The sequence below is a fragment of the Botryllus schlosseri genome, chromosome 16, assembly GCF_051294905.1.
Source record: "Botryllus schlosseri isolate E-star chromosome 16, Bs_hap1, whole genome shotgun sequence".
Lineage (NCBI taxonomy): Eukaryota > Metazoa > Chordata > Ascidiacea > Stolidobranchia > Styelidae > Botryllus > Botryllus schlosseri.
Window position 1 is genome coordinate 17,362,141 of NC_137251.1, and position 27,262 is coordinate 17,389,402.

The window sequence follows — 27,262 nt, forward strand, 5'->3', positions numbered from 1 at the left end:
GTGACTATAATGACTAAAGTGACTATAGTGACTATAAAATTTTTATCCTCTCAGCCCACGTAATCAGATTTACCAGTAGCGCTGAGTGAGCTGTTGTATTGGAAAATGAAGGCCACGTAATTAATAATTGAACATATTCGGGCGTGACCGTTGGTACATAAATCGTTACATGTGATTTTGTTACCTCTTGTCCGCTATATAGTCGTATTAAACAAAAGTTAGCACACGATTCAAAATTGTTATTTCGTCACTGAAAAATAATTTTTTGTGATGGATGTTATTTGTCCTGTGGGGTGCAGATTGCGACGACATGATAATTCGGCATGAGCGATTTAATCACATATGAACAATTAGACTTGTATACATCGAAGTTTACGCTCAACGTAAGGGCAATCCTCTTCGGCAAAGGTTTTCTCGCTGACGATCTTTTTGACGAACTTCTCGGAGTCCCATATTCACCGGAACTTCATATGTCTTCGTGCATCGTGGCGTGGTAATGGCCGACGCCGAAATGCCTATTTCTATTTTCTATAATTATGCGTATTCTTCCGTGGGGAAGTCGTCATAAAATGATGTTTAATTTATGTTCATTCACCGAAAAAATTTAGGGCACCCTTCGAGCTAACGGATCGGGGGTTTGGGTTGCAGCAGTTTCGGTCTTGGTAAGAGGCCAAAGTTCAGTCGGTCTTTTTGGGACTTTGGTATTAGAAACATTTCGCGCTTTAATCGCGCTCGAGGACCATTCGACTATAATAAACCATATAATAATGTGTAATAATTGGTATATTCAGGGTCTAATCAAGGTTGTTAAAACAACAATACAATACAAGTGTATTTATAGTTATTCATTTCGTGCACAAAGCTTCAAAACTTATGCTATGTACAAGGGGCTCTCACTCTCAATCAAAAGTGATATACAGTGCCTCCTTCTTCGATTTTCACATGCTGTGCGATGTGGAATATAATACCTAATTCGAAACATTTTGTTGAAAATAACCCTAGCAAGTGTGACGGCAGTGTTTTAAATAACGGGAAATTGTCGACCTAAAAGTACACGGAATTTGTTTTATATGAATTATAATAACCCAGTACATTTATGAAAACATATGTAGCAAACGTGATCGTATTTGACATGTTTTCTGTGATGTTAATTTGTTCTGAATATTCCTTAAGGATATGTCCTACTACCACATCATCTACTGCGAAGCCAATTTTCTTCAGCGCCCCCTTATCGCCCCCCTGAGCCCAGCGCCCCCCATATCACCCCCTGAGCATTTTCGCCCCCTTCAAAATCGCCAGCGCCCCTAAATATTGATCGACTTCCAAAGTATTCGGTGTAACACAACGCTGCGCTATACACTTACATTTTTACGGTTGTGCTAGAAAGCTTGTTTTTAAATTGAATTTGTAATTGGGAATGTCACTCCCAAGCAGTCTATTTCTCGGAGTAGATCAGGAAGACAATGTGTATTAGGAAAATCCATTGTCCTACAGCAACTTAAATTTGGGGATTTTGAAAATGGAGGTAAGAATCCCTAATCCTGGTTACCCCACTGACTTGACCTCTCAAAGACAGGTTAACCTATAACCTACAATAAATTTATTGTTTATGCTGTCAGGAGAATAATTATTCGGGTCGTCATGAAAATTGATGAACAAGTTGCTGCAATATAGATAAATTAAGTCCAAAATTTAAAAAGTTGTCAAAGAGCCATATCTTATACCCAAAAGACCCATGTACGGCTCGCGACCCATAGGTTCCCGACCACTGCTATATTGCCTATGCTTACGCCTGTGGACCACCGAAATTATGCTGTGTATTAGTTAGCAGCATATTATTGTACTGCTAATTTGATTCGAGTACAGTTTTATTCTATCCAAGGTTCAAACACGTAGAAATCAGCTAACCCCAATCATGACTCTTGAAACGGCTATTCGCAAACTTTATCCAATCTCTGATTCTTCGAAAAATGATATTCAATCGGGATTTTTCGCATTCTAGTCGTCATTTGTCGGATTAGTGTGGATATTTGGATGAGATTCTCCGAGCTCCGGATTCACAGAAATCAATATCCGCTCATCACTGGTGTGTATTCACACCCAAATGGCCCACATGGTTGTACAGGAAAACAGAACCTAACACAGAATTAGATCCCATGCGCCTACGTGCATAACTTCCTCTGTGTGCAAAATTTGTATTAGAATGTTATACTCGATTTATATCGAGGTATAAGCATCTGAGGTAGATTATGATGGTTTCGTGTGCCATGGGTTCCACCCGTATATCAGGGGTGGTACACGGTTGGAAATGCATATACACATCAATATATACATATCAATATCAATCAAGGCGTTACGTCGTTCGACAACATTGGAGTTTCCCTTGGTGAAATTCCCGAAGCTACTCTTATCCTTGTACCACCTCGCTAAATTGCCGAATCGGACAATGCCAGTAGGGCTATAGTAGGGTTTCCATATTTTTGGGGAGCAAATTCCAGACACTCTTTAGCGCTCACTGGCGGATTTTAAAAGGAGGTATGACACTTTGTCTGTCAATATGACGTCACACTAGCAAAGCTTTGCCTATCGACCAAAGGTAGTCACGATCTGGATCAGGAGCCGGAGTATGTGGTTGTGTGTTGTAACCAGGACCAAATCGACATGATGATGTTGATGATCTTCTGGTGGGATACCATATGTATCTGGTTTCTATGCATCTGGTAGTGCGGAGCGGATCGACAAATTCTCTGGTCCGGCTCCGATCCGGTTGTTCAATTCTCTGGTCCGGCTCCGGCCGTATCAGGAAAAGTACTGATCCGGCTCCAATCCGGTCCGGCCAAAAATGAAAAAGTCCGGCCAGGAATCCGGCCCTACTCGGTACGGAGGTTCCGTGAATTGATAAATATGCCTCGTTTATGTTTACACTGGCTTGGAGGTTACTTACGTGTGGTTGGTTGGTAGTTATATAGTTATAAAAGTCATGCTTGTCCATAAAGATTCTGGCCGGATCAAAAAAGTAGTGATCCGGCTCCGATCCGGCTCCGGCCGTAACAGAAAAAGTACTGATCCTGCTCCGATTCGGCCCGGCCAAAATTGTAAAAATCCGGCCGGATATCCAATCCGGCTCCGGTCCATGCTCCGCACTAGCATCTGGCCGTTAAATTTTGCAAATGAAACATGTCAATAATAGGGCTCTTACATATATTATTATAAAATTTTGATCCTCTCTCCGCCACATGATCATAGTTAGCGGTAGAACTGATGGAGGATGATGACTTCTAAAATCCAGGGAACGTAATTGTACAATGTGCATTTTACATACTATAGGGCCAGTGATCGAATTCACGATATCAAGTGGGAGGGTTATATAAGGACTTGTAAACCATAATAATAGTATTGTCAGATATCGTCCTGGAGCAAAAAGCCGAGTAGCCAAGCCCAGGACCGTGACAGCACTTCATACTAACTAAACGTACTAAACTAAAAGACGCTCACGATTTCAAATTGGTATTTTCTCACTGGCAATTAAATTTTACTTGCGGGTAGGCATTTGTCTTGTGGGGTTCAGATTGCAAGGACAGGAACATTCGGCGCCAGCAATTTAGGCGCGTTTGAACAATTTAACCATAGTGTCCTATATGGTGTCGACCAGACATGGGTTGATTACTTCATGAATGTAATCGATTGCGATTACGATTACTTCCGAATGACGCGATTACGATTACGATTACGATTACAGCAAAATCAGGAAGTAGTCGATTACGATTACATTGGAAAAGTAATCACGATTACTCACGATTACATTTATTTTGCATTTTAGAAGTTATATTGGAAGACAATATATGGATTGCGCTGAAAAGGCCTAATGAGATAACAAACTTCTTTTTAAAAAAGATGCGGTATTTGCTTGTTACGTCATAATGTACATATTGCCGATTTTTATAGAGGACGATTTATCGCACCCAACGATTTGCATTCTTGCCCGGTCCATGACTGCCGCACCCCAAATTTTCCATTAGGGTGGGGAGCGAGCTCGAACGGGACTCAAAAGTATTTCGTAAACCAACATTAACTATAGAGTATTCTCGAAAGATTTGATTAACTTGAAAATTCTCTCTAGATAAGCTTGATTTTGGAATGCATACGTCTCCCCCTCAACAAAAAAGCATACATGATTTAGGATTGCATTTGAAACAAATGGTTGTTTAAAACACACTGTTTAAAACATGTTTTAAACAAAGGCTTTAAAAAAATTGTGTTTTTTAAGTTGTAAAATTATGCCATAACTTTGTAAAAAAATGCTATGGGATATAGGATGGTTAGAACCCCTCAAAATAGTCCGTTCAACAGTTATAGTACGGATATTTCGTCAAAGGAGCCATATTTACCCTATATTTTCAATTGTCAACGGCAATCCACATTCGTCACGTCATGGCTTAAAAAAATAAAATAAATTTAAAAAAATGTTTTAAACAAGGGCCTTGTTGTAAACACGCTTTCTTTAAATTTATTTTTGTTTTAAATGCAACCCTATTTTATAGCAATAGGTATTTAGGTTCCAGTCAATACCGTACCACGACACAACAAAAGACATATGCAATTACGACCAACACGCGACTTCACGAAGTGTGCTACGAAAGAAAGACTTTGGCCGAAACTTAGGGCATGTGTCCATTGTCAATAGCCACGCTGGGTGGGCGTGACTACTGGTCCGGTCCTTCCAATCCGAGCCCACAATGCAAATGCCCCCCGTACACCCACAGAGCATAAAAGACATGACAAGTTGTGTGTTCGTCTCACGAAAGTTTCTCTTTTAGTCTGCTACGTTTGGGATATAACATTATCTTTTGATTATATAACAGACCGGAAGTCACGAATGAACAACATACGCTAAAGTAATTATAACAAGATAACAGGCGTTATAATTATGAATTACGTTCCCCTGCTCTACATGTAAATCAGACCATCTAGGGCAGAGAAAAAGAGAGGATTAAAAATTAATAATAATATAATGCATTACCCGATATTATTGACGAAATTCAGTCTTCCACTTAGAAATATCACCCTATGGCGGCCAAAGACCAACGTTTGGACTGGGGGACGAATTGCTGTTTTGGTCCTGATTCTAGCTAAAACCCACGCTAACATGATATTTAATCTCATGGCTATGGCGGCAGGTCCCAATGTTGAGTAAAGAATTATGAAATAACGATTGGCGCCTGTTTCGAGTAGAGTCATATGAGAGGAAGATGAAGAAAACATAAAATTCTGCCTTTAACTTAATACATATAATGTACTGCAAGCTGCCGCTACGAGAAACGGCAAAAACGGCTCGGTTACGATATATATCAGCAACTGTTGATTTTGATTGCTTCTTTGTGGAAACCGTAATGTTTTATTTGACGAGTACAAAATTTCAAATCTGTATCCGGTGTACGTACGTATACGTACTACATATAGTCCTACTGCTCGCTAAGCAGCAACGGTCAAACTGCGTTTGCATAACCAAACATTATTACACAAGTTACTCCGTAGAGTGGTGATTAATTATCCTGCTGCGGGGTACTGGCGTGTGGAACGTGTTGATAACCTGATATACAGCACGGCGGGTGTTCCTACAATCACATCGAATATCTATTTACTGTGGATGCTTCGTACGCAATGACTAGCAAAGCTAATAGGCCACTTCTGACGTAATAATGAGCAATGGCATTTAAAAATCGGACGTCTGTGCTATCATGAATCTGGTATAATACATCTTCCTTGTTCACGAATGTTCAGTTTATGTCATAGTACTTGTACGAATAAAAAGTAATCGTTCTTTCACAAAGAAATCGATTAGATATGGGAAGTAGTCGATTACGATTACTTCGGAAATTTTTCGAATGTAATCGATTGCGATTACGATTACTTGAAAATGCTGTAATCGTCGTAATCGATTACGATTACTAATGGCGATTACCCCATGTCTGGTGTCGACACAAGCAAATCTCACGGCTCAGTGAAATTGTATCACGTCACAATTTCCATTTGGCTACAGGCAATTTGACGGTCATTTTTGACCGGCTTGCCGAGCATTGAATTTGGTAAAACTGGTATCAATCGAAAGCTGACTCTGCACTGATTACGAAAATATAAATTTTATTCCGCTCGCGGCCCTGGAACCCCCACAATCAGCCTCGAATTTTTCATTGGAGATTGGCATTGAGACGCAACAACGCTATAGTAGGCTCCTACTCGCCACCTCATTCGCGTAAGCGGTGTCTTACAAAAGCCTAAAAGTGGGCCGTGCAATAAACCGGCAGTTACGGAATAAAAATGAAGAATATCGGCCTGGTGTAAATGACCATAGTAGTCGACAAACACCATGAATACCAGAAAAACAAATAAACACCAGCCACCTATCTGCAGCTGGAAAAGGCATCGCGGTAACGTCGCCGATTTCTACAATATTGGTCTCGAAGGGTATAAATATCAGTCACTACCGCCTAATGTAGGCTACGTAATATGTGCAGTGCATGTGCAATGTCCATCAATTTAAATTTAGTCGCGTAATGATCGATCTTCTGTGGTTGCCTTGATCGTTTCCAGGTCTACTGTGTTTGGTACCACAGCCAATAAGTAACAGTTTTTCTGACACTAGATTTGTTCGCAAAGCTTCAAAGATCGCGGTATAGCGTTAAAGGTTTTCGTTGCTCTAGATGTAATGGAATCGCTTACACGTGTCAGACGAAACTAAAACAAAATATGTCCTTTTGCGAGACGAACACAATTCAAAATACGCATTTCGACACGGGACTCTGTTCTCTGAGGGTCTCATTTGAGACGTGCGGTTCAAGGTGCGGGAGCTGTACTATTCGCGCCGGTTATTTCGGCGCCTAGACATTGGACATACCAATGTCGAACGATTTGGCCAACATGCGGCGATTATTATATTTCAAGGTTTTATCGTAGCAAATCATTTTGGCAACGCACACAGCGCATGGAGTCGCATGTTGCCGAGGTCGTGTCCCCTATCGTGAAAATTCCCAGTACCAAAATGCTGATTCGTACAAGATATTCGCGGTCCCACAGTGCACACTCCTACAATAAAGCATCCAAACGGTTTCATACGATATCTTTGTGGGTTCCCCAAATCGAGAAATTAGGTCACGGTAAATCGCGCGGAATAATGTTCCGGATAACTATAATCTGCCCCAAAAGACTCTGTATTATGTTGGTTTTCAAATTATTTTAGCTTTTTCCGTTTTGACAGCTTATGTGACATATATTTTGCAACAAAAATGGCTGCAATATGTCGCGTTCGTCAAATAATTTGGCGTGACACGAAAAATCATCTCGCGTGCCGGGGAGTTGCCGACTCCTGCTCCAGCATCTACTAATCAGTGTGAATGCCTCTTAGTTAAATCGCGTAGACCTAAAATGTTGTCTGATTTTAAAGACTTCTCAAGTGGTCTCGACTCGACACCTTCATATTTTCTCATCGTATCGTAGTCTTGAGGTGCTTTGAAATGACGGAATATTTCATATAACCTTTTACTGATTTAGAATAGCCATGAATCCCTGATGTGTATCTAATAAAAAATAACAGATGGACAGTTTTATTGAACAAGGAATGGCAATCAAAATACAATACACCTTGCAGTCAACACCCATTGGTACCTGACACACCTCATTCATATAGAAACAAAGCAATAACCTAGGGAAGACGTTGTCACGCGACTTCATCCAAAAATGCAAATTTGATCGAAAGAGAGCACAAACAAGATGAAAAAAGCATATGAATTAGTAAACAGTAATCGCGCATAAATGAACTCCTAGTTTTAGTGCCGGGATGAAACTTGTACAAAATGGGTACCAAAAGTAATCAGCGACAGTGATATCTAAAAATGGCCAGTACTAAACGTAATGCATATTATAGATACACTTCATTTTTAATAAAAAGTAGAAACATGCAATACTACACAAGTACAAAAACTGCAGGATGATCAAAATTCACAGCGCACACAACATGAAGAAGAGTAAACAGTTTTGACAAGATACTACAGCATAGTTGGAGCTCACGCATTGGCAGTAGGACACATATTGAACTAAATCAGTGGTTCTTAACCTTGCCTCCAGCGCCCCCCAAGGGGCGCTGGCGATTTTGAAGGGGGCGGAAACGCTCAGGGGGCGATATGGGGGGGCGCTGGGCTCAGGGGGGCGCTGGAGAAAAATGGCTTCGCAGTAGATGATGTGGTGGTAGGACATATCCTTAATGAGTATTGCGAGCAAATTAACGCCGAAAACTTCGTTATATATAGCCTACAAAAGACATATAGGTTTAATTGTCCATGGTCGCCTAAATGACTGGCACCGAATGTTCCTGTCTTGGCAATCTGGCAGGGAAAAATTATATGCCAGTGAAGAAATACCAATTTGAAATCGTGTGCGTCTTTTAGTTTAGTACGATTGGGCGACAGGGATATCTGAAACTAGATATTCCTGTTGGGCGATATCCCCGTTGGGCAATTCTATATTTTTTGATATAACAGACAGGAAGTCACGAAATAACATCATGAAACGAAGTCGTACCAACGGGTTCGCCCGCCCGAATATGTTCAATTATTAGTTACGGGCCCTACAGTTTCCAAGACACCTCACAATGTTCGCTCTACGTTTGATGAGTCTGCGCACACTCGACAACTCACTGCGCAGACCCTTGGACAACAGTGCGTAACGACTAAAAAAAAAGGTTATAACTTCGGATTTGTTGTGCGCAACGTAGATTTTCTGTGCGCAGAGACCGTGTCAGCACTGCGCACGTGCGCAGCTTAGAGGAAACGTTGCACCTCACTTAGCTCTACCGGTAAATCTGGTAACGTGAGCAGAGAGGACAAGAAATTGATGGCAATATATATGCAATTCCCGATCTTACTGACCGATTTTATCATGAATTATCGAAAGTTTTCGCGCTTCCCACTGGCTCGCTAAACAGTACCGCTGATTTCGTGGCAAAAGCGAACAACGTGATGAGGGGCGGTTGGTTTATCACCCTATGGGAGCCCAAGACCCTAGTTTTTTTCGGGGGCCCTGACGAAGTGCCGTTTCGTTCCTGCCAACGGGTATACGCCCGAAGATGTATAATTAATATTGGGGGATCCTACCTTTTCAATCACACGTCACTCAGCTCTACCGGTAAATCTGTTTACGTGAGCAGAGAGAGGATGAAAATTGATATCAATATACATGCAATTTCCGATCATATTGACCAATTCAATCATTAATTATTAAAATTTTTCGCGCTGCGAGAATAGCTGGCTCAGTAAATGGACACCCAATGTAGATGACTAGTATCAGCAAATAGCGGATAGCCGAAGGGGGGTCTGGGGGCGAAGCCCCCAGGAAGTTTGGTTTATCACCGATGGGGGGCTCAAGACCAACGTTTTTTTGGGGGGCTGACGAAGTGCTGTTACGGCCCTGGTAACGAATTAATTGTACCTACGGGCACGCCCGAATCTGTTTAATTATTAATTACGTGCCCTTTATTTTCCCATAAAACAGCTCACTCAGCGCTACTGGTAAATCTCATTACGTAGGCTGAGAGGATAAAAAGTTTATAGTGAATTATATATGTAATTACCACCTATTCATTCATGCATTATAGAAAATTTTGGTACCTAGAGCAACCAGGCCACACAAACTTTGCTGACCATAGAAATCACGCTACGAGGTTCTTGGGAGCGAAGCCCTCAGTAGTTTGGTTTATCACGCTATGGGTGCGCAAGGCAATCGATTTTAGGGGGGTTGACGAAGTGCTGTTACGGCCCTCCCTCTTACTCATAGTCTTTATTACATTACTTACAATATGAGGTTTGAGGGGGGGGGGGCGCTGGAGCACGATAATTTTTGAAAGGAGGCACTGGAGGAAAAAAGGTTAAGAACCACTGAACTAAATGAAGCATTTTCCATTACCAATACTGCCTGCATATTATAATCTGGGGGTTGTTCATGTTAAGGTCGTGCTGTTACATGTCGTGGTGCGTCATGACTGCTTCTTGCTTCTGTAACAAGAGAAATGGTCGAAGTAGTAATCGTTGGTGCTGAAGTGAAAATAGAAGTGGTTTCGTGACTGACCACCTCGGAATGTGAAGTATTACGCTGTAGAATACACGCCACGCATCCACTAGATATGTCATGAAACAATATTTTCATATTGTTAATTCATTGAGAGTCTGCAACAGTGTGATATCATCTCTCCCTCATCGCAGGATTGAAAATCTGCAGGAACTTAATCAGCACAGATGTAATACTAATAATAATAGGACACAGTATATTTTTGCCTTTGATGTTTTTGCGGCATATACATCGACTCATGATATACATACACACGATCTGTGCATATGCATATCATGAGTGCATGATGTGCATATGCCGCTGGACAAGGAAGGTGCTGATATAGCCGTGCAAGGATTTCAAAGCCTTGCACGACACCTCCATACCAACTGGGAAAGCCACTGATGCCAGTGTTTCTAATCTGGTCTTTGGTCCGACCAGGCCAGGGATTGAACCCACGACCAACCGATCAAGAAGCCGGACGCTCCACCATTACCCAATCCTGTCAGTCTGCGCCTACATTCCAAGCATACCGCACCATTCCTATCTCAAATGCTTCACTTACGATTGATCGGGAGGTTCTTTACCGTCACCGGCATTACGTTCGTCGATGAAATCCACATCCATGATCGTTCTACTATTATCTTCATCGTCCAGCTTGATGGCAAAAGAGTCGTCTGAAAATTTACACATAACATGCTGTACGCTACATGATATTTGGCTTTCTATCCTAGACGTTCTCATAATCTAATTCAGCGCTTCTCAATCAGTTTTCAATGTATTTGAAGTGTTTGATGTTGAAGTCAGCATTCCGACAACGTAAGACTTGAAACTATGACAGGTTTTACTGCGGCTAGAAAATTTTCAGCTTTTCCAAATTACATTAAAATTAGAAATAAAGCTGCACAATTTATTCCAAATTAGACTAGAATTAGAATTACCGCTACATTTTTTCCAAATCAGATTAGAATAATAGCTACTCACCACTTGAGTAAAAAGTGAAAGTTTGCAAAATGTACCTCAGTACAAACACTTTGTTACTAGCTACTGACTACTATTGCCTGTCAATGAAGAGCACAAAAGGAACAGAGAAAATATGCAACCGGATAGTATGGTGGACTAATCAAAGGACAACGGTACAAACCTTCATTCACATCGTCGGCGGTGGGCATCGCTGGAGGTACAGGAAAAAATGTTTTCGGGATGGCTATAAAACAGAGATGACATTGGTGCACAAAAACAGACACCGAATCAGAGTTCAACAACTAGAAACCTTTCAGCTTTACCAAATTAAATTACAAATTGGAAACAAACACAACAAAAACCAAGTTCAATTCATATCAAATCAGATATCATTCTCATAAATATGAGAACGGCAAATGTCTGTACACTGAGCTTGGCTCGTTTTGCACTGTGCAGTTCTCTATGTGGCATTTCCAGGAAAACCAGAAGTAATTAGATTAGATATAGAGCATAGGAACATTTCACAAAATAAATTAGACCACTGAAATCATCCCGCTTTCAATTGGGCTGAGCAAAAATCACTTTTTTTTTCAAATGTTACTGGCTACTTGATAAGATTGTTAGGTTACCGAAAGAAACGCTGTGCACCAATTTTGGTTCAATTCCAACCAATAGATGCATTGCTATATAAGAAATAAGTTTGGAGTTTTTTAATAACTGTGATTTTCATTTTTTACTGGCTACCCCATGAAATTGAAAAACGACGCACAAAAAATTAAGATCAATTCCAGCACAAAATTTTGGTTTTGATAAAAATATCATTTATTCATTATTTATTTTAGATCTACCCACCGTAAACACTATGATTCGAAATCTAAAATTTTGAACATCAATAACTTTGCTTCTACCGGTTGGAATTGACCCAAATTTGTTGTGAATTGTTTTTTTTCAGGTAACCTAACAATTTTATCAAGTAGCCAGTAACATTTGAAAAACGAGTGAATATTTAACAGCCCTATTGTCTAAATCTTTTCGAATCAGACGCACGCACTTGTTTGTGAAACGGAACGATCGTCCACGTATGAGCTAGCAGCCTCGGAATGCGAAATAGGACGGCTTCTTGTGGACTGCGCCTCTGCATCAACAGTGGGTTGTGCCATCTCCCTGACAGGCTGGTCATTCGGTTGTTCTTGTGGGTTGTACGTTGGCGCGGCTGTGCAATAGTACACGAGTAAGATCGGTAATTAAAAACTAAGGAATCATTGCTACACGAGTAGGTAGTACTATAGGTGGCAGGCTGGCGACACGAGCGCTGAAATTTAATAAAACTTGTCCTAATCGAAAGCTAGTGTCGCACTGATTCCCAATATAAAAATCAGAATCTTGTCGGGCAATGGAACCACCTAAAAACAGCCGCCAAAGTCTGAAAATCGTCATTGTTCTGAACAATCGCTTGACGAAATCGGCCATTGTTATGTTCATTGTTTCGCAGCGTTGCCATTGTTAGAACAATGCCGATTTTCAGACTTCGGGGGCTGTTTAGGGGTGGTTCCATTGCCCTGCCAAGATTTCAATTTGTGTTTTCGGAATCAGTGCGACACTAGCTTTCGATTAAGACGAATTATATTAAATTTCAACATTCGCGTCGCCAGTTATAGCACTACCAATTACGCTACTTTTAGATAGCTCAGCAACAAGAGATGCTGCTTGCGTATCTATCCGTAGGTTAGTAATCTATACTTTTAGCATAAAATCTAAGATGAGTTTCCGTCTAAATTTCAAAACAAAATGATTGACTACAATCCGACAGTTATCAGATTTATAGTCGATACCAATAAAACCGATATCTGCGATACATTCAGCCTATACGGCATCTAGTTTAAGGCACGCGCTCTAAACTTTACAGCCATGGCTAAGCCACAAAGGATTGTCACAAAGTGCAGCGAAATAAGTGTTGTCAAAAATACCAATTCCTCTTTAAAGTGATATAGAACTGCATTATATTATTTGTGGCCGCGTAAAAGGTACATATTTGAGCTTCCCACGTTATCCATACGGTTGTGAAGTCTTAATGAGTGATACTCAAATAAACTCGAAGCCTCACACTCGATTCAGAATCAAATCACTCAGGTACTCGATTTTGCCCGACCCTCTTCACCACATCTGAACATCACTATGCTGTTGCGAGTTGCAACACTTTTGTATCAAATACAGACAATTCCGCAAACATATACCTTTGTCTTCTTGCGGCCGCGAAGTCTCGTGGGCTATGAATACTTCGTCCGATTGAGCTTGTAGGTTGTCGGTTATCTCGTCAGCAACGTCGATGAATTCAGCTTCGTGAAGAATCTCAATCAATTCCTGTATGGTCGCCTTTGAAGCTCGTTTTCGCCGCCATATGCGAACGCCTTCTCGGATAATTTCAACTCCCGACACTGCGCAACATAGGGGGTCATAGTAGTCAGCGTTGCCACTCACGTAAGAGCAGAAGTTGCAATTAAGAAGTAGCGATTTCTGAGCCCATGTCATAACTGCTTCAAATGGAAGTTCATAATCAGAGGTTTGAAATCAAAAGTACTAAAGCACATAGTTTCAAAATTAGATTCAATCGAGGTGACAAGTACTTTTAGCAGTTAACCGGAAGTGGCCAATTTCGAAATTGCAAGGTGTATTTTCACGATACTAGAAATGACCAACAACACCACAAACGGGTCCAATTTTCGAAAATATACTCAGTGACACGGGCGCAATACAACAAGACTACCGTGTAAACAAGCCAACTTACTATTCAAATAATCAAATTCCACACCGAGATAGCGAACAAACCGAATTGCGTCATTCTTCTTTCCGATCTTTTGTTCGCATATTTTCGTCGCTGTAAAAGAAACGGGAGAATCGGATTGGAGATTATTAAACGTGACAAATATATCGCTACCTTCATCCAGTTCATCGAGAGACTCCGCGTCGACTGTAGAAAGATATTAAAAACGAATGTGCATCATGTAACGAAGTCTGCATGTTATTTATTTGCGAATGATTGGATTATTAGCAATCATAACGGGACTCTTGAAGGTCATTCACTATACCATTGAATATTATACTCATTGAAATAAGCCCAAATATGTTCGGATTACAATCGTCAGGCGTAATCGTGAGCAACTAGCAGAGTATTCAAAAGACCTTGTTGATGTATAAAATTCTTTTCAAGTCTCTACTAGTTGCAGACGAATGTCGACTACACTTGACGAGAGTAATCCGAAAATATTTAGGTTTATTTCAATATGAAAATATTATCCAATTTCATGAAACTAAATTCAGACTAAATCAAATTTTTGCAAGGCGTTACAGACGATCTGCTTCGAGTACCTGCCATCCGTTCCACACCAAGTGCTTCCGCAATTTCATCGGCTTCATCGTTCCACTTGTGTCTCTCCAATGAACGAACCAACGCCACTGCGTCATCGCCGTGTTTTCGTTGCCACTTCTTAAATGCACAGCGTACTTTTGATGCAGTGTCTGATGATAGAAGTGTTAAAGTCTAATGTCTTAGATGAATTTTATTGAATAACGTAATGGCATGCGCACTGTAATCGCATCGCTTAATTCACAGTAGGACTACCAATGATATTTGAGCCAGATTTATACAAACTACAAATCTAATTTGTTGGCGGTCAAGTAACAACTGTTTCTTCAGTAGTTCAAGATCTAATTGCGGATTTCGTAAAGTGAGTAATTCTATGTTTAGCTCTAGTAGCGCATCTAAGAAATAATGAGTCGTAGAACAACTAAAAAACATGTATCGTTGCTAGCTCAGAGTCATCACGACTAACAGTGGCATAGCAAAAAATCGACACCTGTCCCATTTGAAATTCAAAAGCCTGTCCATTCGAAATGCAGGTTCCGTCTCCAATATTTCTTAGTTCATTCGTCATTCAGTAATTCGAAATATCAGATATCAGTTAATAAGATTAAGATTTTAAAAGGTGGTTATATCTAGTTCTAGTTGTGAGCGTTGGAATGTGAGTACTTCTAGTTCTAGCGGCGCATTTTGAAAATCAAGTAGCTGGTTAGAGTCTGATCAGAACGTTCATTTCTTCGCTCCATTCACAGGTCTTCTAAAAGGGGTGGCTTAGTAGTAATTTATTTTACCAAGCGGTAATATAATGGCAATTCTCTCTTACCTTTCGACATTGCTTTAATTTCTTCGCATTCGTTGGCAGAGAAGTCAAAAATGTTTCTCATAAGCCTGTCCAATTCCTCGGGATGTGGGCGGATCCTGTTCTCGAGAATACGTAAGGCTAAATAAGGCAGAGAATATTAGAATAAGTTGATTGCTAATATGACTGGAATCATACCCTCGTCAAGACTGGAACTTGGAGCGGCGTCTGTGAATATTGGGACAGTATCCACCGACACACAACCTGTGAATTAAGTCAGTTAAGCTTTGCTGGGTAGCATATTTCAAGCGTTTTTTTAATTATCGATTTCTTCATTATTTTGAAACTAGTACTGGTAAACTGGCTAGTTACACGCAGGGTTACAACCAAGTAACAAGATTCCAGGGCACAAGTCAATCTCACTTTTATGATTTTGACTCGAGTCATTTTCAATTCACGACCGAGTCAATCCGAGTCCAAATCAGAGGGTCGGGTCCGAGTCGTAGTGTTGATACTCGAGACCGAGTCCAAGTCATCATGGTAACCGTCATGTGTCGAGTTCAGAACATGTCCAACACATTGCTTTACAGCTATGCTTGATCGATACCAAATGTCTCGCATTCATAATATACTAATTCACTCTTAACAGTTTCTGGCGTTATTTTTCAAGTACCGGTACCAGTACTGATAGACGAAATACGAATAATGTGTTAACATGACTATTCTTAGGAGTTACAATGAGATGCATGTCTTGTCCGTCAATGTATCTAGTCATATGATTTGGTAAAGTCATGAGCAATGACTCGAGTTCAAGTCGAGCCAATACACAAATTCACTCAAGTCAAGCCATCGAAAAATCAAGACTCAAGTCATTACAGCCCTGGTAACACGAAACAATAACTGCATATTGTAAATTTATTCACTAAAAGCTTTTTGACTGACTCTCATCAGTACCGAGTTTCAGCCAAGAGCTATATCACGTCATGAAAATAGTCCCACTTTGACAACGCCAATGATAGACGGTTAGCATTTATTTGACAACTATTCTATTACATAAATAAGTAAAAATAACAAACCTTCTCCTGGTAGCAGTGGACGAGCTTCTAGCAAATCAGCATCTGCAAAAGAGAAACGGAACACAATAATGTATTATCCACAATATTGTCATCTATTGATTATATCCTGCTAGAATCCACTGGAGTACAGCATGGCCATGGTTACAATTTCGATGAATAAAATGGAATCACAGTAGCTTTCAATTGTCATGATACTGCGCTGTGCTACCTAAATTAGATTTGATTTTCAATGGAGACTTTCGGCAGTTTATAAATAATTGATGTGAAAAGGCTATATTAATATGCATCTTTTATTGATTCGCAATTTTCATACTTAATTTACTACTTGCATAGTTCAGTTAAAATTTAGATACTCAGAAGTTTTTTGAGAAATCGTTTTTTTTTGTAGAAAGAATAATATTGCTACATTTGTTGAGTTGATGTAATCGCGGTAATCGTTACAATCACCAAAGCAATCAACTTTCAGCACCCCAACAACCAAATACAATTTGAATTCAAATTGAAGGTATTTTGTGATGTGATTTTTATGTCAAATTTACACTTCTACATGAGCAGCTTGCTAGGACACCATCTGCAGCTGCCCCAGAAACATTCAATTCGAGTAAGACGGTCATATCTCATGATAGGTCTCAAAAGCAGGGTTCTAATAAAGTCACAAGGTTTCGAGTCAATCTTTGCAGTAGTCTATAGATTTGACTCGAGTCAAGTCGAGTCATTTTCAACTCGCCACTGATTCAAGACCGAGTTCAAGGCATGGAGAAAATGGCCAAGTCCGAGTCATAGAGTTCATACTAGAGTTCAAAGTAGGGTTCAACTCACTTTCCTGAAACTCTTGGGTAATATCGAAGGCCAAGCATTCATACTATACTAATTTTTCTCACTTTTCACGTGTTTTTTCAAGTCAAATCATGACTCGACTCATTACAACCTTGATGAAAGACGGGTTACTGCTTACTGATTTACATCGCAAAAACATAAGCGATTAGCACAGCAAGAAAAATGTAATGACGAGACTTTAGTGCTTTGCATCTTACTGAAAGAAACTCTTGAATTCCTTGCCCCATTTTGATAGTCTCCATTGCCGTACGGAGTAGATTCTTTCCGATACGACCGTTGTCGCATCTCCATGTTGTTATTCGACGTTTCAACTCCTGCATCACACACATTTACGCAATTTATATTCAAAATGCAGATGCCAGATCACTCAAAATCAGAGACAGAGAGAGATGTTATTGCTTAGTCAGTCGGAACATCAGCAACAAACAGATTGAGTAGGTAAAATTAATACCAAAAAACAAAACACATACGCAATAACATCAGAAGAAACTCGTGTAGGTACCCAATACCCATCTTCAAATTGTACGATATATAGGCTACATATTGAAATGAACCCGAATAATTTCAGCTGACACTCGTCAGGGGTAATCGTCAGCAACTAGTAGAGAATTGAAAAGAACGTCATGACATTCTTAACATTTGGTGATACGATTGTTGATGTACAGTTGTACACTAATTTCTTTTCAATTCTCTACTCAAAAATATTCAGCTTTATTTCAATATAAATATATCATTCAATCGTACAATAATAACTTAAAAGACTGGTGACGGCTAACTCTATGTCAAGCGGTAAAAGCAGTGAAATCGAGTAGTAAAAACGAGACACGACTTTGAATGAACCGACAATATCACTTGTCCTGGTATACTCACACCTGTGGTTAAATTACATTAAAGTGGATCCAACAGATTCTCTATTTACGCGAGACGTCACTATTCTGAAACAACAGTCCATCACCTATTATCCTTGCTGTTTCTCTACTTCAAAATGACTATTTTGGAGGGATAAGTAACAATACCTGCTCAATGTGCGATCATTGGATCCCCAACCAACAAAACATAAGGTGTTCACTGCACTTGGAAGGCAAATGAACTGGTGCGATTGCGGAAAACTGAGCAAGGAATTTTCAGATACAGAAATTTCTTGGAATATACCATGAAATAATAAATATTAACCTGATTTAAAGGAGTCATTGTCTCTTTCCATGTCTTCTCTTCCTCGTGCCGTTGTTTTTCTAGATTTGCAATCTTGAAAATCAACGAAAGAATGATTGGGGGGAAGAACAAGAACACCAAAACCGACTTACACTGGTGAATGTTGAACGCGAAACTTGCGATGGCAAAAATCGAGACAAAAACTAAAACCCACGGGAGAATGGAGTTGTCTAAATAAAGAAATATATCATTTTGAAACCTTGGTTGCGATTAAAAGGAATTTAACCATGGCCCGTATGCGAGAACTATCATCTTCACTGTGGAATCAAAGTAGCTTATGACCATTTTACACATAATTATAAAATTAACTAGCTTACATGTAAAGTTTTCATTTTCTTTCGACCTTACCTACGCCATGATTAATTTTTGAATAATGCGATAAACATAAACACGACCAAAATATGGCTGAAAAATGAATATTTCACAAAAACTTGATTTTATGTGAATTTGAAAAATGGACCTCAAAATTTGAAAAAAAAAACATAGGCAAAGCTACTTTGATTGCACCGAGATAACGTGATGCTATTAATTGAAATGGTAAAAGTGGCAGCCAGTTTAAATGATTCCTTCGTGTGTACTGATACCAGGGATTGGCTGAAAAAAACACCCCAGAATCAAATCAGAAAAATGTCTACTAGTGCAGATGGCATACGGAAAATGTCGAAGTTAGCAAAATGTTGCACGAAATCTCACCTCGACATTGACTTGGGCGAGTGGTTGTGCATAGAGTTCCATTTTTAGTTGCGGTTGCAGTAGATGAGGTCATCGATTGTATAGTTGCTATTCTCTTATCACATTTTGCTACGTCTTCCTCTCTAGCTTGGGTAATGGCGATTCGCACGAATTCATCGCTTTCCGATTTTGTGAACCCTTGCACGCAATCCCCTCTGTCGTCCTCTATATACCGCGACTGACAGGCACACTAAAATCAGATTTCAATGTTGGATAACATATTTCCTTAAAGTGGCAATACGCTCTAACTGAGGAAAATGGTTGCTTCCAAAAGACTTTCCATACTTTCACCTTCAATTTGAATCAACATAATATTTATAGCACAGTGCCCCAGTAACTGTCAGTCAGTTTGGAAAGACAATCCGACAGCAAGTTTTTAGTTCGAACATTTCTCTACAATAATGTTATGGACAATAATGGACATTGGACAAACTCATAGCCTATAGTTACATGCAGTAATTTATCAAGTAGATCTAATGATTCCGTAAATAATTGATTAGCGATAAAAGCGCAGAAACTTCTACCCCAAATAATTGGTTCTTAAGCGGGGTTCACATGAATTCCAGGGGTTCGCTGGAAATCAAGACACACACCAAACTCCTACAGCAGGATTTGCATTTAAATACTCATTATCATCTTTTCATATTATTTGAGAATCATGTTTTAATGGTCTTGTTCTTTTAACGCTGTTGTTGATGTACATTGCAGTTCATTTTGTGTATCAGTAAGTAATGTATCAGAAGTGCAATGTGGTGAATTTTTGTTTTTGTGACTAGGCAAAAATTTGGGGTTCTCCCAATACTTTCAGATTAGCATAAGGATTCGCCAGGTAAGTAAAAGTTAAGGACCGCTGATCTAAATAATTAAGGCCTACGTTGCGAGTACACAAACAGCCACATGATGAAAGCATAACGTCTACTTACCACAGGGCCTGTCAGCTTGTTTTCTGAATCATCAACCAAGTCAACATGTCCCGAAATACACTGATTTCGGGGCTTACATCGTGGGTTGACATTCCAACTGAATGAAAAACATGGAACTGTTACAGTGTGGTAATCACTAATGATATCAAGGTAGAAGTGAAAGTCATTATAATGCCAATAATTCGGTATTTTTTCGACCATGCCTATTCCACTGCGTTTCGTAACAATGCTGTGCGTTGATCACAACTTCACGGATATGTCATTTCCAATAACGCATAGGGGGATACAGCTGATACAGCTTTATATCCACAGGGTGATACAGCTGATACAGCTTTATATCCACAGGGCCCATTTATAATGCAAAATAGATCAAGGGCCGAATTAATCGAAGCCGAATTACCGAGGGCCGAATTTACCGAGGGCCGAAGTGACCGACGGTCGAATTTACCGGTGGCCGAATTTACTAGCAACCGTTCATTCAGTCCAGTAAGTAAGCATCTTCATTACTTAGGTAAATATTTACCTGTCTTGGTATTGCCCGTTATCACAAGGCGCACACTTGGACCATTGGGGTGAGCTCCCATCCACGCTAACTTCACATTCTCTCTCGAACTTGTATCCCGGCGGGCATTTGTAACACAATTGCGTGGGATATTCCGAGTGCTTGTACTTTGGTAAATCCCTTGCTACAATTGTTGTACCGAGTAAACACACGGCAAGCAGACCAATCCGATTACACCCATATATACTAGGTGTCCTGAACGCCATTAGTTCCCAGGTTCCTACAACCTACAGCACGGAATACAAACCACCCATCAACCCATCATCGGGGTGACGGAATGTTTGTGTTTACTAATATCTGGAATCTGGTACCTATAAATAGTGACGGCGTGGATTTATATTATGTATATCATGTAATGTACCCACTGAGCTATGAATGTACCCTACCCATAAAATTACGTTTTAAGATGTATCTCTAATGACCGGTTTGGGTGAATATGGGACAATCCTGCTAACGGAGGACAACTGATTTTGTAAGAACAGAAAATACATTATCAAACCTCAAATAGAACGGACTCGAACACAACGGGCTACACTTCCTACTCCTTAGTCCTCTCAAGACATTTTAAAACTACTTCAAGTAAAAATTAAAGTCCCTCGGCTATGACGTCTACCTGGAGTAGTTTCGAAATGTCTTGATCGGTCAATCATCGGAAAATATACGTATCTGCCTCCAATAGGTATGGTCTCGATACTCTTTTGTTACCAGGGTACAGCATGGATCTCTATATCGTTCGATTCCGCTTCGGAGGTTATTCTGGGCTCCTCTTCCCCTGCGTCGCTGATTTTACGGCGACAAAAAAAGCAGAGAAAGAGACCCGTTATGAGAGCACACCCATAAAGAGTGGATAGAGCAAAAAAGAGCCGCGAAATATAATCTAACATCGAAAAAGGAACTGTGACATCGGGCACTAGGTCGAGTTGGATGCCAGTTTATGAGACCGCAACTGGTCGTTCGGTATCCTCCTATCTGTTCATTACATCGCATTGTTCAGTGTGTATGTCTTGTTGAGATGACAATGTAATCTGACGATTATTGATATCGCCCGCTGTTACCCGAATTTCAATTACCTTGATGACTTTGGGGGACCTTATTATTTTGATTTGCGGAATCACCGCGACCGATTAATACTAATTGAATATATATTCGTGGCTGTTTATGAAAATTGCGCTAGCACAGCTAAGGCTTAGCTCGTCTGTGCGTCGCCTTTCCTTTCGCCCTCAAATATAACTTCTTCAATGCAAATATAAATATCTCCTAAATATCCATCTTTCCAATGACGAAATACAACAGAACTGCACTTTCAGAATAGCATCCTCGGGCCGGCATTCTCATCACCACCGAAACACTGTGTTTAGTTACAATCGCAATACAAGTATATGTATTTCCAGGACAGCACATATTTGCCACACAGTACGCATCGCAAATCAACAATGGTCAAATGATGATCAGCAAGTTCGTAACATGCTCGAACAGGGAGATCGCAGTTATTTCCATTGCACCATGTCAAAAGGGCAACCTTTTTGGTCAATACATTGATTTCTACCACCATGATTACATCCCAAGCACTGAAATGCAGACAATGATAGCACTCTCAAGTCCACACGTACACTATAACTCTTTGCATATAAATGAAAACATCACAAGAAATGTATATAACAGACGAATGAGCAATATTAGCTACTGATATTAAATGAGGTCACTGTTTCGCATAGTTCTTGTTCAAACTCGGTTTGACGTCACAAACGAGATCGAGAATTCGATCGATAACTTCAGATTTTCGGCTTATCACGCATTTTTCCAATTCTTCCATTTGCCTAGCTTTGTTTGCTTCCACGTGTCTTTGGTTGTCATCCTTTGATCCTAGAATCTGAAATAGTATGAGATAGGTAATTTATAAATAGGCAGAGGTTACTAACTGAAGTGGTTATGATTATAGACTACTTCTACTTGACGAATTTCAGTTTTTTGGGCACAACTATGCCTACACTTTTTACTTTTATCATTAGTTCTACTTGTCCTGGCATAGAATTTTACATTACTTCTACTTCATTAGCAACGATGACTATTAAGTTTAGGGTTGTTCAAAGTTCTATGCAAAAAGTTTAGGACATGCATGTGAATTACATCACCCACAACTGTAAACTCACGTGGGCTAAAGTACTACGAATAGGTAGATATTGCGAAATTAATTTACTTCGTTTTCATGTTGCTTGTATCGCTGCTCAACTTGACGTTTGTATTCGTCAATTTCAGCTTTAGCCTCTTCCTTTGCTTGCTTCAACCGCTTTGCTTTCCCTGTACAACTGAATGTTATGCTACGACTAAACATGACAACAACACACCAAGTATTCAGCGATTCAGACAGAGTCGTTACACAGGGTGGTAGTATTACATGTACTTACTCTTTTTAGCTTCATTAACCTTTTCCGAAGCCGATTTCTCAGCTTGCAGAAGTTGCTGAATTCCGGGTGTTTGACTTGCCATTTCAACTTATCGATCCTAACTCTAAGCACAAATGAGTAAATAGATTAGTTTTAACGGAAAGGACAGGAGACAGGCAGATTCGTTACTACCGCGATAATGACAGCTACACGATTTTCATTGCTTACAAACATCAGCCTAATCTGCAACACATATGGTTAAAAAAATTGTCTCACTCTTAGCACAAGTCAAACATTTTGATATAGCAATTGGTAGCACCTTGAACTAGTTCAAAAGAATTCTGAAATGCGCGTCCACATAATCAGAATAATATTGCACCTCTCTACATACAATTTTGTGACGAAACATACCAAATTGTCAGCGTAATAGATTAGCCTATTATATGATAAAACAATACTATAGCAAAAACATATGGTATTGTTATCATCAGTTGTAACAATATCCGAAAAATGTGCTGGACTCGATACAATAATTTCATGATATTGGTCAAGCGATTTTCACTCAGAATATATACTCGAGTCACATTTCCATGTTTGTTATAATGGTGAGTTGAAATACCTTACGAGAGTAATTGCAAAATTTGTAACCAAAATCAGAACTTGGAGATCCCATATCAATTTTGGTACAAAATCACTATCATGAGGGTTATCTAGTGATCACCATGTATTACTTCACTCTACACATAACCAACTTGACCAATGACTAGAATCGACCAACTCAGTCGCACATGAATGAGGTACTAAAATTAAAGCATTACTTCCAACTACAGTTTTTTTCTAATGAGTTTCTCCAACTTCTTAATTTTCAATGCCGAATCTGACATGTGAGAGTCACTTTTTTTAGCCGAGTTCTGCATATTACCATGTGTCGAATCACCAGAATGCACCGGCTGTTTTCTCCAGAAGAGGTCGAGTAAAACAGTTTGTTCGGACCGTTTCAAACCCTTCATTTCCAAAACTTTTTGGAAAATATCAGCTTCAGACGCAGAAAACAAACTCAGATAGTTATCAACAAATGCCTCTTCGTTATGATGAGGGTACATAGACACTTTGAGAATCATCTCAACTTTGGTCATGCCTTTTACAACAATCTTGGTGAACGAGGCAGGGGCTTTCCGGCCAACATGAGAGCCGACTGATGGCATTTCTAGAAGCAACGTTTTTAAGGAATGTGTGTCCAGCAGTAATTGTTCAGTCCCGACTGTACTAAGTGGTTTACATTTATGCAAAGCAGATACGTATCTCGGAATGAAACTATTAGCAAACTTCAAACAAAACTGTGTGAAATACTTTCGAACGGATGATAAATTATCACGTATTTGAGGAACAGTTTGTTTTATATGCCCTGCAATCGCAGATACATAACTACTCTGGTCGCCGACTTGTTGCATGGTAGCCCACGATACTTTTGACATTGCGTAAAAAGCAGGCTCGCATGAACCTATCAGGTCAAACACGAGAAGTTGGATTGAATTCGCAACAACGCTGCTAAATGTCTCACATTCCGGCATGAGGTTGATTTTGTTTTCAAGATTTTTGTCCACTTTTTGTCTCAATTTTTCGTGCAATTGCTGCGTCGTCTCCAAACAGTAATCTGCCGTACTCAATATGGAACAAGTCAGACTTATATCATGAGAAGTAAGCTTGTTGGATTCAGAGGATCCGGAATCTTTTAATTGAGATGTGGTTTCCTTTATTAAGTTTGTCACCGATGAAAAGGATAGTCCGCTAGTAACAGACGCATTGCTTGACTGTGACACAGATAACTTGGGTAGATTATTTGACAGCAACTTCAAAGCATATTCCTGCAGATATTTTTGAAACAAACGTGCCAGTGATACCATTGGCTCTCCGGTGCTGAGTTGAGAACATTGCACCAAGCATTTTTTGTAATACACAAACAAATCAGCGCATGTTGGTAAAACTTCACTCTGGATGCCAGCGCCAGATTCCGTGTTTTTGTTTGATTGTGATAATTGGAAGTCCTGCTGAAATTTTGTGATGAGTTCGGCAAGATTTTGGTCCTGGGATTTGATGTAAATGTGTAAGTACGATTCAAAGCAGTTTGATATCAATCCGATAAACGGATTGTTAGAGTCTGCGTTATTCTTTGGTTTTTGTTGTGCTTCTTTCTTTACATCCTCATAAAACGGATTAGACTGATCAATATCTTCTGGAGTGCTGGCTATATCCTCAGACATTGTATTTTTGAAGGTGGCCCCACTCAATCGCTTACCCAAAAGTGTCTCAAAATTGCTGGTTCTTTGGATGGCGAAGAGCAGCAGGCGAACATCAATCTCCTTTTCCCTACGTTGCATTATATTCACCAATTCTTTGAACGTGATGCTGCAGAATTCGACGGCTATGTATTCGCACACTTCCCAGGTTTGAGGAAAAACTCTAGAATACCTCTCTTCGAATTCAGACAGGGCACGTTTAATCCAGGAGTAACGTTGATCGATTTTATCGAGCCAAGCGCAGTCTTGGGTTGACTCGAATAGAACGATATACTCTGCGAGTTGACTTTTGATGAACTTTTTTATTATCTCTTTCCTCACAGAACCACCCAGAGAATCTGCAATGTGACACGCGTCTTTTAAAAGTTCCATGTCAATATTTTGACGGGCTGTTGATTTTTTAGAAAAAGCATTGTCAAAATCGTCAAAGATTTGCTTCTTCAAACAACTTTCTACTTCGTACAGTTTCCCGGAAAGCTCTTTAACCACAGGAATGTGCTTAAATTTCTCTAAATGTTCCATCACGTTCTTAACGCCTTGCAGTAGATTAGCTACTTGGCTGTAGCATCTTTTCTGCGATAGCGTGTTTAGAGTTTCCACTCCGCCAATCAGCATGTGCAGATGGTTCAGTGTCGTTATGGATGAGGTCAAGTTCTTTTTAGCAGTGTCTAATTGTTTGATATCTCTAGTTATCTCTTTGACAGATTGCTCTGACTGTTCCGCGCGGTCCCGAATGCTTTTAATCATAACAAACAGTTGTTGTATTGCGTCTTGAGCGTCTTCTAAGGCTTCCCGGCCTTCGGTGACAGCATGAGTCTGACTATGCACTGCTAGTCGTATCTCTTCATCTAGGTCTCTTATATCATTCTCGACACCCGTAACTACATCGTCGATGTTGGATAAGGATTGTTCAGTCGGGAATAGTTTGTTGATGTAATCAACAACATTGAAATTGGGTTGCTGCAAAGGGTCATCGCTCGGAAATACTGACTGGAGAAGTCCCTGAACTTCGGCAGAATAGAGCCCCTGACTAGTATCTCGGCTTTCGAAAGGTTTTATTTCGTTCATATTGGTAGCAATTGGTACCATCCACCCCTGTGCATCAGAACATTTCAGCAATCTTTATTCAGCTCCAACAAATCGGGAGAAATCGATCTTGATTGTCGCTGTAAATTATTTCCAAAGGGTACTGCCGGATATAATCGATTCGCAGTCTGGTAGGTACACACAAATCGCAATCCCGAATACTGTCTTTTAAGCGTATATAATATATATTGGATAGGTTAAAATTAATTATTTGTGATTTATTTCGATTCATGTCCTTTGGTAACTCGAGGAGTAATTGTTTACCGACACTTTTGACAATAACAGATGCCGGTGTTGATTCTTTGTGCATATTGTATAGGACAACGTAGATTTCACCAGTATATTAAAAAAGTCGTTGCAGCGATGTCACGAGGAATTATTATGGTCACGGGACCGGTGCTCTTCTGCACTTATTTGATAAGAATACGAGTGTTACATTCAATAACGAGGAGCTCAGATATGGAATCATGCAACCGTCAAGTCAGACGCGAGTCATATTTTTCTAATGACTTGGCTTGGTCCATGTTATTCAGGGCTGTAATGACTCGAGTCCGATTCGAGTCACGATTTTCTGATGACACGACTTGACTCGAAATACGGAAATGACTCGACTCTACTCGAGTCAATTTGTGTATTGACTTGACTTGGACCAAGTCGACACAAGTCATACGACTCGGAACTTAGACGGCAAAGACCGACATTTCATTGTAATTTCGAAGAATATAAGGTAACCACACTATTGTAATTTCGTCTATCGATACTGGTACTTGAAAATGCGAGCAGAAGCTGCTAAAAGTGAGGAGAATTAGTATATTATAAATGCGAACCATTCGCTATCACCAAACAGAGTTATAAAAAGTGGATTTAACAAGACTTTAACTGGAAACTGAGCAGTCAACACATGTGCACATTGCAAAGATTTGGACTCAGACTCGAGT

General features: G+C 39.9%; 3 protein-coding genes across 5 annotated transcripts; all 3 read right to left on the reverse strand.

Annotated features, from left to right (window-relative positions):
* Positions 1-9,378: 9,378 nt before the first annotated feature.
* Positions 9,379-20,847, reverse strand: LOC145458439 (uncharacterized). Of its 3 annotated transcripts, XM_080336806.1 has the most exons (17): positions 20,519-20,847; positions 19,996-20,092; positions 19,034-19,262; positions 18,433-18,510; positions 18,302-18,373; positions 17,326-17,442; positions 16,292-16,333; positions 15,414-15,479; positions 15,240-15,356; positions 14,425-14,574; positions 13,994-14,026; positions 13,844-13,933; positions 13,293-13,493; positions 12,110-12,271; positions 11,240-11,302; positions 10,661-10,772; positions 9,379-10,043 (listed from the first exon to the last, which is right to left on the reverse strand). In XM_080336806.1, exons 1-17 carry the CDS (start codon positions 20,761-20,763, stop codon positions 10,025-10,027), a joined length of 1,893 nt encoding a protein of 630 aa, XP_080192932.1. In that variant the 5' UTR covers positions 20,764-20,847; the 3' UTR covers positions 9,379-10,024. The 3 variants fall into 3 exon arrangements, with proteins under 3 accessions (XP_080192932.1, XP_080192933.1, XP_080192934.1); XM_080336807.1 differs by lacking the exon at positions 11,240-11,302; XM_080336808.1 differs by lacking the exon at positions 10,661-10,772.
* Positions 20,848-21,910: 1,063 nt separating this feature from the next.
* On the reverse strand, positions 21,911-23,101 carry LOC145458440 (putative V-type proton ATPase subunit G). Its single transcript, XM_080336809.1, has 3 exons — positions 22,963-23,101; positions 22,755-22,855; positions 21,911-22,427 (listed from the first exon to the last, which is right to left on the reverse strand). The coding sequence occupies exons 1-3, from the start codon at positions 23,042-23,044 to the stop codon at positions 22,257-22,259; spliced, it is 354 nt and encodes a 117-aa protein (XP_080192935.1). The 5' UTR covers positions 23,045-23,101; the 3' UTR covers positions 21,911-22,256.
* On the reverse strand, positions 23,065-26,494 carry LOC145458438 (vacuolar protein sorting-associated protein 53 homolog). The gene has a single exon (XM_080336805.1). The coding sequence runs from the start codon at positions 26,325-26,327 to the stop codon at positions 23,766-23,768; it is 2,562 nt and encodes an 853-aa protein (XP_080192931.1). The 5' UTR covers positions 26,328-26,494; the 3' UTR covers positions 23,065-23,765.
* Positions 26,495-27,262: the final 768 nt, after the last annotated feature.

Bases quoted from the DNA above. Each gene is read 5' to 3' on its own strand.
- LOC145458439 (XM_080336806.1), bottom strand. From the start codon at position 20,763: ATGGCGTTCAGGACACCTAGTATATATGGGTGTAATCGGATTGGTCTG. The intron at 15,480-16,291 runs GTTTGTTATTTT...CTTAATTCACAG, and splicing joins TCCACTGCTACCAGGAGAAG to GTTGTGTGTCGGTGGATACT. The intron at 14,575-15,239 runs GTAAGAGAGAAT...TTCTATCATCAG, and splicing joins AATTAAAGCAATGTCGAAAG to ACACTGCATCAAAAGTACGC.
- LOC145458440 (XM_080336809.1), bottom strand. From the start codon at position 23,044: ATGGCAAGTCAAACACCCGGAATTCAGCAACTTCTGCAAGCTGAGAAA. The intron at 22,856-22,962 runs GTAAGTACATGT...TCAGTTGTACAG, and splicing joins GGTTAATGAAGCTAAAAAGA to GGAAAGCAAAGCGGTTGAAG. The intron at 22,428-22,754 runs GTAAATTAATTT...ATACTATTTCAG, and splicing joins ACAAGCAACATGAAAACGAA to ATTCTAGGATCAAAGGATGA.
- LOC145458438 (XM_080336805.1), bottom strand. From the start codon at position 26,327: ATGGTACCAATTGCTACCAATATGAACGAAATAAAACCTTTCGAAAGC.